The sequence below is a fragment of the Dipodomys merriami genome, unplaced genomic scaffold (genome assembly GCF_024711535.1).
Source record: "Dipodomys merriami isolate MVZ:Mamm:240054 unplaced genomic scaffold, mDipMer1.0.p SCAF_379, whole genome shotgun sequence".
NCBI lineage: Eukaryota > Metazoa > Chordata > Mammalia > Rodentia > Heteromyidae > Dipodomys > Dipodomys merriami.
Window position 1 is genome coordinate 539,576 of NW_027205370.1, and position 17,564 is coordinate 557,139.

General features: G+C 51.3%; 2 protein-coding genes across 2 annotated transcripts; one reads left to right on the top strand and one right to left on the bottom strand.

Moving 5' to 3' along the window:
- Window positions 1-262: 262 nt before the first annotated feature.
- On the top strand, window positions 263-11,617 carry LOC138804909 (dual oxidase maturation factor 1-like). Its single transcript, XM_069989432.1, has 8 exons — window positions 263-321; window positions 985-1,102; window positions 7,248-7,410; window positions 7,903-7,960; window positions 8,868-9,002; window positions 9,147-9,360; window positions 9,614-9,831; window positions 10,743-11,617. The coding sequence occupies exons 3-8, from the start codon at window positions 7,264-7,266 to the stop codon at window positions 10,994-10,996; spliced, it is 1,026 nt and encodes a 341-aa protein (XP_069845533.1). The 5' UTR covers window positions 263-321; window positions 985-1,102; window positions 7,248-7,263; the 3' UTR covers window positions 10,997-11,617.
- Window positions 11,618-13,216: 1,599 nt separating this feature from the next.
- On the bottom strand, window positions 13,217-16,877 carry LOC138804910 (dual oxidase maturation factor 2-like). The gene is made up of 6 exons (XM_069989433.1): window positions 16,731-16,877; window positions 15,608-15,665; window positions 14,454-14,588; window positions 13,945-14,158; window positions 13,639-13,853; window positions 13,217-13,407 (listed from the first exon to the last, which is right to left on the bottom strand). The coding sequence occupies exons 1-6, from the start codon at window positions 16,875-16,877 to the stop codon at window positions 13,238-13,240; spliced, it is 939 nt and encodes a 312-aa protein (XP_069845534.1). The 3' UTR covers window positions 13,217-13,237.
- Between the last annotated feature and the right edge of the window lie 687 nt (window positions 16,878-17,564).

The following is a 17,564-nucleotide window of genomic DNA, read 5'->3' on the forward strand; positions in this document are numbered from 1 at the left end:
GGCTGGAGGTGAAGAGGGCCCAGCGCCGAGACGGGGCGGGGCGGGGCTCTGAGGGGGCGGGGCTCTGGAGACGGGGCGGGCAGGGCTGGAGGTGAAGAGGGCCCAGCGCCGAGGCTGGGCGGAGCTCCTGGGGGGCGGGGCTCCGAGGGGCGGGGCGGGCAGGGCTGGGGGTGGAGAGGGCCCAGCTCCAAGGCGGGGCGGGGCTATGCTCGAGGGGCGGGGCTATGCTCGAGGGGCGGGGCGGGCGGGGCCGGGTAGAGGCGGGAGCGCTGGCGCCGGGACCCACCAAGGTGCTCGGAAGCCACCGGCACGCACGCAGAGGTGAGACCGCGTGTTAGGCTCGCCTGGCTGAGATGCGGGGTGTCCCTGCGGGGCTCAGCGAGGGTGGCCACGAGCGCGGCTGGCCCGCTTCTATTAAGTTGGTTGGGGTAGAGGAGAGGGTGGGAGAAAAGACAAAAGAGGGTGCAGTGGGGTGTGGGGAGAAGGCAGAGAGGCTGTCCCCAAACCCTCTCCATCCTGGTCAGGTCTCGGAAACGGAAGGGGACCATCCGACCTCTGCCCACGGAGCAGTCCTGATGCCAAAGCTAGGCATCCTGAGAACTTTCTCCAGACAGGACTCCGAGGCGTGGGGGGGTGGAGCGGGGGAGGAACTGTATTGCTGGGTTTGCATCGGAGACACCCGAGTGCTTTGCGCGTGGATGGGGAATGGGGGGGGAGGAGGGGGTTGGGAGGGGTAGGGGTGGCTGTGGGAGGGGGCAGACACAGGGTAACCTGTCCTGGGACACCCATCCTTCCCTTCGGGCGCAGTCTGAGAAGGTTAGGGATGACAGGGCGGGGGAGCACCCCAGACCCGGTTTGTCCAGTCCTAACCTGGCCCTGAATGAAGAGAGGAGTAGAGGTTGGAAGGGAGTCCCATTCCCGCCTCCACCACCCCCCCAAAAGAAACAAAAAACCGGGAGAAAAGTGCGTGCTTTTTGTTGACAGGACATCTGGACCGGGTCCCCTTCCTGACTCCCCCAGCCTCAAAGCCCGCTTGTGAGGTTGCACAGCCAGAGAACAGCACAGCCGCCGGCTGCCACACAGCGATTCGGAAGAGGAAAAGGTAGGTAACAGTGGTCTGGATTTTGGGGTTGGGGGTGGGATAAAATGTGACTACTGGGGGTTACCCTTTGCAGAGTGGGTTCAGAGGCCTTGAAGTGTTCCTGCTCTTATACTGGCCTCTAGGGGCACATTTTTCTTTAATGCAATTTTATTATTATTATTATTAAGGTGCTGTACAGAAGGGTTAAGCACTTCATAAGTCAGGCAATGAGAACATTTCCTGTTTTGAACAATGTCACCCCTTATTTCGCTTTCCCTCAGTTTTCCTCTCCTGTCCCTGCCCACAAAGGACATAGTTCATTTTTAGGGGTATCGTTGCTTGAGTTTTGCTGGACCAAATTAAGATCAAGTTTGATAAGAAATGAAGGCAAGGGAAAGTTCCTTAGGCTATAAAAGACACTTGCTTAACAGATACTGAATCCTTACTGTCTTTTAACTGGATAGGTTCACTTGCATAATCACCCCTCCCCTGACTGCTTACCGCATCATCCCTCACTGGGGAGCCCTGTCCCAACTCACTCTTTAGATCTTGTTCTGTTTCTCCACCTAAGACCTCCTTTAATGTAACAACAACAACAACAACAACACACACACACACACACACACTCTACTTCCTCCAGAGGAAAGACAAAGACAGGAGTTCCTGACAGCTAGCCAGAGTCATAAATTTTGACATCTACCCAAGCCAGAGAAATAAAGCATGAAATTCCAGTAGCCATGCATTATCCAGTCAGAGCCTTTGACAGTTTTAGGGGTGTCACCTTCTGGTACTTTGTAGGGGATTAGTAAAGGTACAGAGCACTTCACAAAGGCATGTGATTTGAGTGATGAAGACTGACACTTTACCAGGCTGAATTTTCCCCAAGACCACATCTTCTTTGTATTTGCTGCCTGCTTATTCAGGTCAGTATACACTGTATATGTATACCAGCCACAGTGGCGAGCTAGGGGACAAGTAGGGCGAGGTGCTGTCCCTGAGCTCTTTTACTCAAGGCTAGCACTTTGAGCCACAGTGCACTTCTAGATTTCTGGTGGTTAATTGGAGATAAGAGTCTCACGGACTTTCCTGTCCCTGTTGGCTTTGAATTGAGATTCTCATTTCTCAGCCTCCTGAGTGGCTAGGATTACAGGAATGAGCCATTGGGGCCCAGCTCAAGTTAATCTTGACATGAGTTTTTTGTTGTTTTTTTTTTGGGGGGGAATCATATTAGAACCAACTCCATTGTCAGACTTTACATGTCAACAGGGAGAAAGATAGTACTGAGGACTGAATAAGAAGCTCTATCATTTGAGCCACACCTCCAGACTCTTTTTCTGACATTGGTTCTTTTCCACACTGTGGCTCACTTTATCCCCCGTGGGTAGAGGGCTATGATCCTCATACCTATGCTTTCCCATGTCACTGGGGATAAGAGATACATGCATGGTACCACATCTGCCATTGGTGAAGACAGTGTCTCAGTTCAGGCCTGGCCTTGCACCGTGACTGCAGTTTCGCTAGGGCTACAGGCTTGAGCCACTACACCTGGCTAACCCAAAAGACAGCAGGATTTCCGGAGACCTTTTTTTCCGAGTCCTACTTCTTCATGTTAGTTTAGTAATGAAAAGTAAATGGAGCTCAGGCTCCTGAAAGTTAAAGTTAAATGAGATTAAATGTAGATTAAGGAAGAGCAAATTATAAATTTGACCCAGAAGAGATTTAAGAAAGGCAAATCTTATTCATCAAACGCTTTGTGCTGTTGTTTTGGAAATCACTCTCCACCTTGCAATCCTCCTATCTCAACCTCTCAAATGCTGGGATTATAGGCATGCACTACCACTGTAGGCTTGCCAACTGCCTCTTTTGCTTTAGTCACTTTAAAGCAATATTTTGGAAAATTGGAAATAACATTATCCTTCTGCACTTAAGACAGAAAGACTTTTGTTAGTGTTTCTTTGAAGCATGTTAATAGAGATGAGCTATTCTTGTAAAAAATTTATAACCTCTCATTAAACTAAATGCAGGAGCCATGGCTCATGCCTGTAATCCTAGTTACTCAGGAGGCTGAGATCTGAGGATTGAAGTTCAAAGCCAGCCTGGGCAGGAAAGTCCATGAAACTTATCTCCAATAAGCCATCAGAAAACTGGAAGTGGCACTGTGGTTCAAGTAGTAGAACACTAGTCTTGAGCTGAAGAGCTGAGGGACAGTGCCCAGGCCCAGAGTTCAGGCCCCATGACTGACAATAAAATAAAATAAAATAAAATGCAGGAATAGTACTACTATATGATCTGAAGCAAAATACATTGCATTATTTGTTATTTGCTTGTATTAAAAAATATTTGCTTTTGAAATTCTAGCACATAATATGTGTCTACTTATGAACAACTTTGCTTTATCTTCCCAGCTTATTAACCAAGATATTCTACATTTTATGACCCTTCCTCCTACAGCCTTTTACTTTAAAAAATGGCTTAAATCTAGGCATCATAAATTCAATAAAAAAATTCAGCCCTAAAATAAATGTCACTCATCACATATTATACAAAATAATTTAGTTAATAAATCCTTAGTTACACATCCTCAGCTAGGGTTGAAATGTATGTTTCATATTCACTTAAACACAGATATTCATGCTTGGGTCTTTGCTAGTTTTGGATGCTCCAATATATTGGAAGAGGCTTTCTGAAAATATTTTGAAATCCCTTCTTGTCTTCTATCGGGGACACTTGATTATTGTGTTGTATGTAGTATGGCCAGTGGTGGAGCATAGCTCCCCCTTGTGTGAGGAATCAGAAGCAACACGTGGGAAGAGCTCATTTGTATTTGGTCATTTGATCCGGAACTTGATTAGTATGTACATTACAAGTAGGCAATATAAAGATGGGAAGATTAAGTCCTTGCCTGCGAGAAGATTAGAATCTAATAAGGAGACAATGTGAAAACAATTAGAGGACTGTGTAATTGTGATCATGGAGATATACTCAAATGCAATTAGAATGTTCGGGAGTAGGGAACATTTGGGCTGGCCCAGTCATCTCAGAGGAAACTTGAGAGAGGAGGTGGAGCAAGCTCAGACTTGAAGAGTGAAAAGGTATTTGCCAAAAGGGGTAGAGGATTTCAGGTAAAGAAAAGGCTAGCGTACAAAGGCAGGAAGGCTTGGAACATGTCAGATACATGTAGAGAAGAGTTGCTATAGACTAGACCAGGCCCAGGGTAGAGATGGACCAATGGGGAAGGATACCAGATCACAGAGCGCCCTATGTGTGACAGTGAGACTAGGTTTTACCTAAAGTAAAGAAGTGAAGTGGTCCTATTTGCCTTTTAGAAAAATCAGAGGCACTGAAGGAACAGTCAAGGGCAAACATCCATGAAGTAATGAGTCCTTTGAGTTTGATATCCAGATATTCATTGGAGAACTTTCAGTGCCCAGGCCCTGAGTTCAAGCCCCACAACTGACAGAAAAATAAGCAAACTCACTAAAAGGACCTGAAAATGATCATATCTAGTTGAAAATGAGGGAGAGCTTTACCTGTCCCGTGCTACCATGTTAATGAGGGAAGAACTGCACCCAGACCAGAACTATCTCAGGAGTCTATCCAAGACCTGCTAGAAGAGGAGATAAAGATGGAGTAGGCAGGCACTGATGGCTCACGCCTGTAATCCTAGCTACTGAGGAGGCTGAGATCTGAGGATCATGGTTCAAAGCCAGCCCAGGCAGGAAAGTCCATGAGACTCTTATCTTCAGTTAACCACCAGAAAACCAGAAGTGGCGCTGTGGGTCAAGTGGTAGATCTGAAGAGCTCAGGGACAGCGCCCAGGCCCAGACTTCAAATCCCATGACCCAAAATTTATTTTTTTAAATGGTATAACTAAAAAGCCTCTTCTTCCCAACTGACAGCTTATTTGTAATATTCTTCACATTTTCCATATTCAAACTCAATTCATCCTATGAAGCAGACATGACTTTTCCCAGTTCTCACTAAAGCTAGGTCTCTGTAGAGGTCACGGAAATTGGGAGAAGCAGAGGTGAAATTCAAACCCTATGGAGCTTCTGGATTCCACAGCTTACATTTCATATCACTTAGAACTGTGTGTGCATGACTCAAGTGCTAGAGTGCTTACCTAGCAAGCTCAAGGCTCTGAGTTCAAATTCAAATATTGCCAAGAAATGAGCTGCATGATTACATTATGGCACCCCAGCAAGAGATTTGCTGAGATGACACTGCAGAGTGAACAGAGCTTGGACCATTGGTGCTAAAGTCCTCCCCACTCCCCCTTCCCCCCTCCCTCTCCCCCCTTCCCCCCTCCCCCCCCCACCCTCAACCTCACATTTTAACATTTCTTTTTTTGTCGGTCATGGGGCTTGAACTCTGGGCCTGGGCGCTGTCCCTCAGTTCTTCAGCTCAAGGCTAGCACTCTACCACATGAGCTCCAGCACCACTTTTGGTTTTCTGGTGGTTTTATTGGAGATAAGAGTCTCATGGACTTTCCTTCTCTGGCTGGCTTCGAACCATGATCCTCAGATCTCAGCCTCCTGAGTAGCTAGGATTACAGGCGTGAGCCACTGGCACCCCACACATTTTAACATTTCTGAAATTAGGTGTGTCTTGCCAGTAATGGCTGTCATGGTTTAAGTAGTAATTCTCTCTCTCTGTCTCTCTTTCTCTTTCACTCTTTCTTCCCTCCCTCCCTTTCTTCCTCCCTTCCTTCCTTCCTTCTCTCCTTCCCTCTCTTCCTTCCTTTCTTCCCTCCTCTCTTTCCTCTCCCCCTCTCCTCCTCCCCCTCCCTTCCTCCTTCCCTCCTTCCCTCCCTTCCTCCCTTCCTTCCTTCCTTTCTCCCTCCCTTCTTTCCTCCCTCCCTCCCTCCCTCCCTTCCTCCCTTCCTTCCTTCCTTCCTTCCTTCCTTCCTTCCTTCCTTCCTTCTCTCCTTCCCTCCCTTCCTTCCTTCCCTCCTCTCTTTCCTCTCCCCCTCTCCTCCCCTCCCTCCCTCCCTCCCTCCCTCCCTCCCTCCCTCCCTTCCTTCCTTCCTTCCTTCCTTCCTTCCTTCCTTTCTCTTTCTTTCTTGTATGTAAAATAATAGTAGGCCTTGTGTGTCCAGGTTCCATTTCCCCAGTATTCTGTCTGTAACGGGACAAATAAGTTCCAAGCTCAGTAGTCTGGCAGAGAAAACCAGTTAATGAGCTGCAACATGAGCTTGGAATTCAAGTGTGAGAGAAGGGTCAATGTGACTGATGTGAGCCTCAGGAAGACATCTGGCCCAGCACTACATCGTGGGGGGGGGGGGGCAGGGGCTCCTTCAGAGCTTATTCAGGTGAACTAGAGTTCAGTTGTTCTGAATTCATCACAACTGGAGTCAGAATGCTTGAGAAAGCTTGGTCTGACTGCTGTGGGCGGGGCCAGGTCTGGGAGTCAGTCCTCTAATGTGCAGTGGGACTGTATACTTAGCAGAGCTGTTTGGCTTCTGTTGCTTTGGGAACAAAGGAAGAAAGCTAATCTTGTTATAGGCTCTCTCTTTTACCCTAAGGCTTTAACTCAACAGTTACTACAGCTCTTTTTTTGTTTGTTTGTTCTGTGATCTATCTGCTTGTGCTAGAGAATTGTATCTCTTAAGTAATCTGAGAAGAAAGGAGAAGCTTCAGCGGTAATGTTGGCACTGACTGAGGAAACTAGGGGTTAGGAAGAGAGCACAGGATAGCAGAGCTGAGCTGCCAAAACTTTAATCAGAACAAAGCAAAAACAAAAGCAAAAACGATGGAGCTAGGAAGACTGAAGGGTAAGGCCCAAAAAGGTGAGCTCCAGAGATGAGGAACCGGTCTAGTTTATTCTCCATTGCAGCTCCACCACCAAAAAAAATAATGTCTAGAGACCAAGTGCTCACACCTGTAACTCTAGCTACTCAATAGGCTGAGATCTCTGAGAATCATGGTTTGAAGCCAACCAGGCAGACAAACCTGAGAGACTGGTGTCTCATCAACCAGCAAAAAGCCAGAAGTGGAGCTGAGGCTCAAGTGGTAGACCACACACACACACACACACACACACACACACACACACACACACACACACACACACACACACACACACACACACACACACACACACACACACACACACACACAATGTGCCTGGTCCATAGAAGGCACTCTATAAATGTCTGTTGTTACAGAATCACCTCCAGCAAAATGGCTGCTCTGGGACACACATTCCCTTTCTATGCTGGCCCCAAGCCCATCTTCCCAGTGGACACCACCTTGGCTGTCATCATCACCATCTTCCTGACTGCCTTGGTCATCTTTATCATCATCCTGCCTGGCATCCGGGGCAAGACGGTAAGAAACAAATCCAGCCCTGGAGACCCAAGACCCAGAGACACCTCAACCTCAGAATATGAGATACAGACTCTGTCCACAACCAGATTCAAGGAAAAGACTCCAGTGCTGAGAAAAACATCACCACCACCCTTAGCAGGGAGTTGTGTCTCCCCTTCCCTCCACCCCCATTCAGAAATCCAATAGCGAATTCTTTTTTTGGTCAGTCGTGGGGCTTGAACTCTAGGCCTGGGCGTTGTCCCTGGCTCTTGCACTCAGCCACTTGAGCCACAGTGCCACTTCTGGTTTTTCCTGCTTATGTGGTGGCCTCATGCATGCGAAGCCAGAACTCTACTGCTGAGCCACCTTCCCAGACCCCCTGTAGAGAATTCTTGTCCACGCTGGTGTGGTCTGATCTCAATGGAATCCCTACCTCTCCCCAAATGTGGGCAGAGGCAGGGTGGGGAAGGGAAGAAGGCTCCGCTTCCTGAGCCTGCCTTCCCTGTGACTCAGAGGCTGTTCTGGCTGTTCCGGGTGGTGACCAGCTTATTCGTCGGTGCTGTGATCCTGGGTGAGTGCCAAGCCCGGATGATGACGACGTGGGCAGGCGTCCCTGTCTCCTGTAGCTCGCTCGGCAGCCTGCTTGCCTCTCTTGGTTTTTCCAGAAGGGGTTTTCCATTTCTGCTGGTGATCCAGCTACATCCCTCTTGTCCCTGCACTCATTCACTTGCCCAGAGAAGGTGGCAGGGAACCCTTCTGTGGTTGTCTCTCCTCAATATTTGGATCATAATGACAGTGGCCAGAAGACTTCCGGGGATGGGGACAGGAGTGGAAAAAATGAGGGAGGGCTGGCGGCTGGCTTGGCTTTGGTGATTAGGCAGGAAGAAGAGATAGAGTCTATGTTGAAACTATCTGCATTTGTCCATTAGGATATAGGCTAGGATACTCTTCTAGCCCCGCCCCCTGTTCCCCTGCACCTCAGTGAATGTTCCTGAGTTGGGGCAATGTATACAGAGTTGTAGATCTTCGATTTTGGTGGTGGTGGTCGTGGGGCTTGAACTCTGGGCCTGGGCGCTGTTCCTCAGCTCTTCAGCTCAAGGCGAGCACTCTACCACTTGAGCCACAGCACCACTTCTGGTTTTCTGAGTGATTTATTGGAGATAAGAGTCTCACCGACTTCCTGCCCAGGCTGGCTTTGAACCTTGATCCTCAGATCATAGCCTCCTGAGTAGCTAGGGAGACGCAGGAGCCACTGGTACTTGGCTTAGATCTTGGATTTTCTAACTCAAGTATTCTTTCCCAACAATGGTGGTTTGACTTCCTAGGCGCCAAACCCTGGGCTAGTTTATGGGTCTGCAATGATGATGGCCCATACAGACACGAAGCCCTTGTAGCTCTCTCCTTATTGGCTAACCTCCACCTCCATGAGTTCCCAAATACCCAACTCCTCCACGCCCCGCCCCCCCCACCTTCCCCAGCTGTGAATTTCAGCTCTGAGTGGTCTGTGGGCCAGGTAAGCGCCAACACAACATACAAAGCCTTCAGTCCGGAGAGGATCAGCGCTCGCGTGGGGCTGCAGGTCGGGCTCAGAGGAGTCAACATTACACTTACAGGTAAGGGAGGGTACTTACGTGTGTGTGTGTGTGTGTGTGTGTTGGAGGGATGGTGGGAAGGGTAGAACCAAAGCTGTCATCTCTCTGTTGAGAGATGAACCCCTGGATTTCTGCCCAGTGGAGATGAACTGTTATATTCCCCAGGAACTCCGGTGCAGCAGCTCAATGAGACCATCGATTACAACGAGGAATTCAACTGGCCTCTAGGGGGCGCCTACACCGAGGCCTATGCCAAGGCACTGGAGAAAGGCCTACCAGATCCTGTGCTCTACCTGGCCGAGAAGTTCACCCCTCGAAGCCCATGTGGCCTGCACAACCAGTACCGCCTGGCTGGACACTATGCCTCAGTCATGCTGTGGTGAGCCATGGAAGGAGAGGGATAAGTCCTCCCAGACTAGACGCAGGAAGCCCATTTCTTCCATCTCTCCTTGTGTGTGTGAGCATTCTGAATGGGATGGGCTGGTCTATGGGTCGCCAAGCGTGGCTGGTTGGGAAGCCCACAGGCAGGAATCTCCTCCTCCTTAAGTCCCTGAGTCTCCACATGGGTCCCTTTAGTCTTACCAGCAGATACAGGTGTCCAGGCCTGTTCTCACTGAGTCCTGGCTCTTCAGGGTATCATTCCTCTGCTGGCTGCTGACCAATGTGATGTTGTCCATGCCTGTGCTGGTCTATGGTGGCCACATGCTGCTGGCTACTGGCATCTTCCAGCTATTGGCCTTGCTCTTCTTCTCCACCACCACGTCACTCACCCCACCCTGCCCCCTCCGCCTGGGCACCGCTGTGCTGCGAGTTCACCACGGTCCTGCCTTCTGGACCACCTTGGCCACAGGTGAGACCCACTCCTAACAACAGGCACTGTGGGACTCAGGGCTGAGAAGGCACCGTTAGGTTGGGAGGTTGAGGATCTGCTTCTAGAGGCTGAGATAACTTCTGCCCTCTTCAAAGCCAGAGCCCTCAACTCCTGGATTTCTCCTCCTGATGCCATTTCTTCTTCTTCCTTATATGCTTGCTTCCCTGTATCTTCTCGCTCTGTCCCTTTTTACCTAGATCCTCCCTGGACACTCACGCCTGTCATCCTAGCTACTCAGGAGGCTGAGATCTGAGGATCATAGGTTCAAAGCCAGCCCGGGCAAGAAAGTCCATGAGACTCTGATCTCCAGTGAACCACCAGGAAACCGGAAGTGGCGCTGTGGCTCAAGTGGTAGAGTGCTCGCCTTGAGCTGAAGAGCTGAGGGACAGTGCCCAGGCCCAGAGTTCAAACCCCATGACCGACAAAAAACAAACAAAAGAATTCCAGCTCCATGTCTCCTCTCACGTAGCCCTAAATCAGTTTGTCCTACAGTTTTATTCACCTCCTATCCCCCCCCGCCCCCGTCTAACCCTTTGTGCCCCTATTTACCTCTTTTCTCCTCTTCTTCCTGTTTTTAGAGGCAAACTCTCTCTCCTCCTCCTCCCTTTCCTTCTTCTCTCCTTCTTCCTCTTCATCCTTCTCCCTCTTCTTTACTCCACTGCTGTCTCTCCCTCTGCAACTGGGATACAACTAAAAGACGAATGGGCTGAGAATCTGGAAATGCAGAACACTAGACCCTCCTCAGTCATATGACTGGAAGCCAGCCAGTCCCTTCTCTGAGCCCTCATTACCCTGAGAGTGGGCCCAGGTCTCTCTTAAAGTTGATGTTCCTATGAGATCTCCTTGGGAAGGTATTCCTAGAGCTAAACACCTGTGGCCCTCATCCTCAGGACTGCTGTGTATGCTGCTGGGCCTGATCCTGGCGGTGGCCCATAAGATGCAGCCCCAGAGGCTGAAGGCTTTCTTCAACCAGAGTGCGGAGGACCCTGTGCTGGAGTGGAGTCCCGAGGAAGGAGAACTCCTGACTCCCCGCTACAGGGCGGTGACTGACAGTCCTGAACCCCAGGACATTCCCCTGTCAGAGACTCCCTCTGAGGCATGCTGTAAGGAGGAACACCCCAAAGATTCCGATTGTGCCCTGTAACTCCAGACATGGAGAGAAATTCCTCTCCGAATCACAGAGCCCTCAGGATTCACCAGAACAATCAATGGGGGGCGAGGGGGGAGGGAAGGTGTTGAGGGTTGTATTAGACGCACAGCTCCAACCTACAGGTGAAGGAAAGAAAAAAGGAGGCTCTACAAAACAAAAGCCCTAAGGTACTGAGGAGATGTGGCTCCTACCCAGAAGCCCTGTTGCTATGATCAACCCAAGCGAGAGTGGCTCTTATTTTTGCACAGCAATGCACTTTTCCTGGATGCTTCCTCTCTGTCTTCAAGGTGTCATTCAGTGAAACCCAGCTTTCTCCCAATAAGGAATGTGTGGGGAGGCAGAGAGGATCCGATGTGATCTTCTTTTGGTCCTTCTTGGCCCTCAGCTACTCTTGTTTTCTTTCTGTCTTTTTTTTTCTGGATCACCTTTTCTTCTAAGTGACCTCTTGGTCTGCACTGGAACGAGGAGACCACACATCTCAGGCCGGGTCTAACATTAACCAGCTGTTCCACATTCACTTTGTGCCTCAGTTCAGTTCCCAGATATATCAAATGAGATTGTAAGATTTGCCAAGGATTTTTTTTTTAAGAAAAATAAATAAATCCTAAGATGTATATTTTTATACCTGACTGGCATTTACCTTGGCACTAAGACAGTCTTCCCCCTCACAAAAAACAAAACTGGGAAGTATTAGTAATCAGTTCCAAACCCTATTCCTTTCCCAGTCCATTCAGCTTGGCCAAGAGAAAGAATAGGAAAGTCACTGCCTGGTCACTAAACCCTACCCAATCCTGCCAGGGCAGCTCAGGAAGCTGGCGCCGGTTGATTCCTATCTGGCCCCACTAGAGGGCGCTCCTCCCAGAGCCTTTCTGTTTCGTTTTTTTTTTTTTTGTTTTGTTTTGTTTTGTTCTGGTTTGTTTTGTTTCATTTTTGCTTTTCGGTTTCTCCAAAGAGAATGAGATTCGCAGAATTAGAGACTGCAAAGTAAAAGTTGTTTACAGCCCAGCTAAACCTCTTGAGGCACATGGATTCCAAGAACCCAAAGAAGCCATGGAAATTGACAGGAAAAAAAAAAAAATTAAAGGCTGGGTGCTAGTACTCATGCCTGTAACTCCAGCTACTCAGGAAGCTGAGATCTGAGGATTGTGGTTTGAAGCCAGCCTGGGCAGGAAAGTCTGTGTGAGACTTTTTTTTTTGGTTGTGGGGTTTGAACTCTGGGTCTGGATGCTGTCCCTCAGCTCTTCAGCTTAAGGAAACTGCTCTGCCACTTGAGTCACAGCTCCACTTTCTGTTTTTTGGTGGTTTATTGGAGATAAGAGTCTCATGGAGGGACTGGGAAGTTGGCTCAGTGATAGAGTGCTTGCTTCACATGCATGAGGCCCTGGGTTTGAATTCTCAGCATCACAGAAGTGGCACTGTGATTCAAGTGGTAGAGCGCTGGCTCTTGAGCTAAAGAGCTGAGGGACAGCGCCCAGGCTCAGAGTTCAGCCCCACAACCGACCAAAAAAAAAAAAAAAGTCTCTATGGGGCTGGGAAGGTGGCTCAGTGGTAGAGCGCTCGCCTTGCATGCTCAAAGCCCTGGGTTCGATTCCTCAGCACCACATAAGCAAAAAGAAAAAAGCCGGAAGTGGCGCTGTGGCTCAAGTGGTAGAGCGCTAGCCTTGAGCTGAAGAGCTGAGGGACAGCGCCCAGGCCCAGAGTTCAGGCCCCATGACCGGGAAAAAAAAAAAAAAAAGTCTCATGGACTTTCCTGCCCTGGGGCTGGCTTTGAACCTCGATCCTCAGATCTCAGCCTCCTGAGTAGTTAGGATTACAGGTGTGTGTCACCAGGTGTGTGTGACTTTTATCTCCAATTAACCAGCAACTCCCCCCCCCCCCCACGGAGTTATGGCTCAAGTGGTAGAGTGCCAACCTAGAGCAGAAAAAAAAGGCTAGGGGCTTGAGTTCAAGCCTCAGTATACACACACACACACACACACACACACACACACACACGCACGCACGCACGCACACACACACACACAAAAGCTTTTAAATAAAATAATCATAAAGTTTATTTACAACCCATCCTGCTGCAAGTGGGCAGCATGTCCACTGGCAAGGAGGGGGGGTGGGGAACAAACAGCATAGTGCTCTCCTCCCCCATCCCTCCTCCTCCCCCCTCCCCCCCCCCCCCCACTGACTGCCCCAGAGACCTGGCCAGGCACTGAGTAGCTGTCCAGCACTGTATTTCCTTTACAAGGCAGTGGTGATCTTTAAGTGTGGGGTCCCCAATCGCGGGGTGCTGAGGGTGAAAGGCGAGTTACTGTAGCCCTGGACACTTTGATCCAGAAGGATGCGAAGAACACGGGGCCGGGTGTAGTGCAGCAGCACCACCGCCCCTCCCAGGAGGAGGCTCAGGAGGCCTGTATGGGGGGGAGAGAGGGAGGGGGACAGGAAGGGGAGGGGGGACACAGGCGTGAAGCGGACACAGCAGGGAAGACTCCAGGCTGGAAACCGGGGGCCCTGTCCCCCACTCCCTCCCCTTTGGTGGTGGGGGTGGGGTGGGGAGGGCTATCCCTGGGAGTTCCCTCTCCAAATGCGCATGCGCGCTCGCTCCTTCCTCCCCCCCACCTCCCCAGCTCTTGGGTTCTCACCCGTGGCCAGCGTGACCCAGAAGGAGGCGCCGTAGCGGGGCGTGAGCGCCGCGGAGCCCGGGCGGAAGGTGCAGAGCGGCACGGAGGACACCGAGGCGAAGGCGAAGACGGCGAAGAGCGCGAAGGCGCCGGTGGCCAGCAGCGCCAGGCCGCCGTACAGCGCGGCGGGCGTGGACAGCAGCGCGTTGGCGACGATCCAGAAGCAGAAGGCCACCCTGGGGGGGGGGGGGGGACCGAGTCCCGCGATCGGTGATCGGTCGGTGATCACACCCGGCCCCGCCGCCCCGCACACCGCCCCGCGCTCACCACAGCGTGGCCGCCGCGTAGTGCCCCGCCAGGTGGTATTGGGGGTACAGCCCGCAGGGGCTGGTCGGGGTGAATTTCTCTGCCAGGTAGAGCACGGGGTCCGGCAGCCCCTTTTTCAGGGCATTCACGTACTCCTTGGTGTAGTCTTCGTCCAGACGCCAGGTGAACCTCTCGTTGTAGTCGATGGTCTCGTTCAGCTGCTGCACTGGGGTTCCTGCAAGGGCCGGGAGGGGAGGGAGGGGCGGGGTCAAACGAGGGGGACCCCCCTCCCCACACACACACCCTGTACAAGGTCATGGACCCGGAAACCAAACTGATTTCCATTGGGTGGGGTGCCCCCGGGGGTGGGGTGGGGAGGGGGGGGATGCACCAAAGGTTTGGTGGTGCTGAGGTGTGTGTGTCTGTGTGTCTGTGTGTGTCTGTGTGTGTGTGTTTCTCCCCAATCTGAGGGCTGGGAAGAGGGCAGCTACCCCTCCCTCCCACCTTCCCTCCCTCAACCATGGCCTCACCTCTGAGGGTGATGTTAATGCCCACCAGTCCCACGTGCAGACCGACATGGGCTTGCACACGCTCCACACTGAACGCCTTGTACGATGTGTTGGTCCACACGCTGCCCACGAACCAGTCTCCACTGAAGTGCACAGCTGTGGGGAAATGCATATGGTGGTGGTGGTGGGGAATGGAATTTAAGAGAGTAATGAAACAGAAGAGAGCTGGGTCTAGGGGGTCCAGAGAACTGGGGGGGGTCTAGGAGGTCCAAAGAGCTTGGGGGGGGGGTCTAGGGGGCCTAGCACAGAGAAGAGCAGAAGGGTAAGTACTGTAGAGGGGGCGTGTGTCACACACTTGCCATCGCAGCTTTCCAGTCACTGAGGCAGGACAGACAGACCAGGGGCGACAGTGAGTCCAGGTCTCAAAGAAACAAACTAACACAAGCCAGGTGTTCCTGCCTCACACACTGGCAATCCTAGCCACTGCTTAGGAGAATGAGAACAGCTGGAGGCCAGCTGTTCAGAAAAGCCCATTGCAACCAAAAGACTCTTGGGGGTGGCAACCTACAACTGCCATCCTAGCTAGTACAGAGAGCCTAAAATAGATGGATCGTGGTTCAGGCAAGAAGCAAGACCTTAGGTCAAAAATAACTGGTGCCAAAAAAAAGAGGGGGAGGGCGCTGGAGGGGCATGCTTCTGTGGCGGACCACTGCTTAGCAAGCACAACCTTAAGTTCAAATCCCGGTGCTTCCAAAACCAAACAAAATACAAGACCAAAAATATTGGGCTGGGAAGGTGGCTCAGTGGTGGTAGAGTGCTTGCCTTGCATGCATGAGGCCCTGGGTTCGATTCCTCAGCACCACATAAGCAAAAAGAAAAAAAAAAGTCAGAAGTGATGCTGTGGCTCAAGTGGTAGAGCACTAGCCTTGAAATGAAGAGCTAAGGGACAGCGCCCAGGACCAGAGTTCAGGCCCTACAACCAGACCCCCCCCCAAAAAAGACCAAAATATGTTGTTGTTGTTGTTGTTGTTGTTTAAAAAAACCAATATTCAAGAGTGGATAAAGAAAAGTGTAGGAAGTGGGAAGAGGAAGCAGATCCCATTTCCCCAGGTACCCTCTTCCCACCCCATTCCTCACCCTTTTCCCCCTCCCCACGGTCTGAATCACATACTCACCCACAATTTCTGCACCTATGAACAGGCTGAGAAGAACTCTCACCAACCAGAACCAGCGCTGCAGAACAGACACTCAAGTCAGCCTCCAAGGCCTCTCCCTCCACTCCCTGCCACTTCAATCTCAGTCACACTCCCGACCTTTTACCGCTGATGTCAACATGTGCTTTTCCAGGACCACTGACATTTTGAAGGTGCTTTTGTTATTGTTGTTGTTGTTTGGTCATATGCTCCCCCCTTACCTGGTGTCCAATTTCCAGATCCACCCTGCCTAGTACTCTCTGGGCACTTTTACACCCCCAGCTATCTGGCACCTGGCCCCCAATTCACTTCTCCCCAGCCACTGCTTGGTGAGGCTCAGTGAGTTCAGAAGTATTAGGAAAGAAAGCAAGGATCACCCCCCCCCCAAAAAAAGAGGGAGGCCCCAGTCTTGGTAGCCAAATAAACGAGGTGGAAATGTAGGTATTACTAAGTACAATGGTTCCCTGGCAATTAAAATAAAAAGATTGACAGCCACTAAGATTGAGGGTGGTCTCGTATTTGGAAGAAAAAAAAGAAAGAAAAGAAAAAAAAGCAAAAGCACAATCTAGGTTCTGGAAGAAGGGAAAGTCTAAGGCAATGACTGTAGTCTGCTACAACTTAAAAATCCTGTGTGGGATCCTCTTAGTCCCTAAGAATAGGACACCCATGCACAGCCAAACCCCTCCTTTGGGCCAAGACCAAAGGAGAACATATCAGTCTCAGCTGCTGGGGTCTGTCCTGGCAGGAAAGCCGTCACCTGGAGGACAGGATAGTTTGATCGCAGTAGAGGGAGATCATGGAGCTGGTTATTAGACTGGGTGCCCACTCTCTGCCACAGCTGGGGTTCCTTTCCAGGAGACCTTGGATCAGGAACTCCCCCTGCTCTTGGTTTAAGAAAAAGGGTGGGGGGAGGGGAGTTGTTCTTGATCCAATTAGATTTCTGAATTCGTTTCTCCTGACCCTATGTTTAATATTTCTGGAGATCCTTGCAATGGTCTTGGTTATCCTGGGTTTTAGGCAGGACTCCCTAAGATTTCCCCCCCTCTCCGGCCCCCACCCACCCAAACACCCCCACCTTCCCCCCAGCTTTTAACACCCCTCTTACCGAGTGACCACGGATCCCAGGCAAAATGAGCAGGAAGCTGGCAGCCAAGGCCAGGAATACCAGAATGACTATGAGCAGTTGGACGCTGAAGCCAGCAGCATGCCGGGGCTGAGGGTAAAAAGGCAACACACCGTTCCACAGGGTCATCCTGCAAGCAGGGGTGCGGGGTGGGCTGGGGCGGGGGGAGAGCTCTGCGCCCCCCAGAGCGCGCTGGAGTGTGGGGACAAAAGCCAATCAAGTGTGAGCGAGCTCAGTCTGAGCGCAGAGAGAGGTCCCCCACCCCACCCCAAAAACCCTCCCAGCGCTCAGGGGTTAGTTCTCCAGGCTGCGCTCTGGTTGGAAGTCCCCGGGGGAGACCCGCACCTGTTTTTTGTCTTTATACGGGGTCTGAGCCCGGGACAGGCGCTATGCAAATGAAGGGCGGGTATGCAAATAGGACGGGAGCCCCGCCCACCGCGCAGGCCGGAGAGCCCCGCGGTGCAGACATTCACACCCGCTGCACAGTCCAAGTGGACACCGGCGGCGCCGCACGCAGCCGGGAGACGGGGTTGACCTAGGGGTGAGAGGCGGGTGGGGTGGGGAGGGCAGAACGGTTATTGATCTTCCTTAGCCCTCGCTTTCCATGCATGGGTATTCATTGCACACGGGGTGCGCGTGGAGGGGGAAGGGGCCAGTCCTGGTTGCCAGTTCTTCTGATGAGCAGGAGATGTAATACCTAGAGAACTGGGATAGGGGGTGGGGAGGGAAGGGGGCGGGTGGTTCCCAGGCTTTGGGCTAGAACCTCCTAGAAAACTAGTGCTGTCTAGGACTGGTATGGGTCCAAGATGGTTCCCA

Coding starts and splice junctions, on each gene's coding strand:
- LOC138804909 (XM_069989432.1), top strand. CDS start 7,264: ATGGCTGCTCTGGGACACACATTCCCTTTCTATGCTGGCCCCAAGCCC. Junction 9,361..9,613: donor TATGCCTCAGTCATGCTGTG/GTGAGCCATGGA, acceptor CTGGCTCTTCAG/GGTATCATTCCTCTGCTGGC. Junction 9,832..10,742: donor CTGGACCACCTTGGCCACAG/GTGAGACCCACT, acceptor CCTCATCCTCAG/GACTGCTGTGTATGCTGCTG.
- LOC138804910 (XM_069989433.1), bottom strand. CDS start 16,877: ATGACCCTGTGGAACGGTGTGTTGCCTTTTTACCCTCAGCCCCGGCAT. Junction 14,159..14,453: donor CATTAACATCACCCTCAGAG/GTGAGGCCATGG, acceptor CGGCCCTTGCAG/GAACCCCAGTGCAGCAGCTG. Junction 13,408..13,638: donor CTGGGTCACGCTGGCCACGG/GTGAGAACCCAA, acceptor CCCCCCATACAG/GCCTCCTGAGCCTCCTCCTG.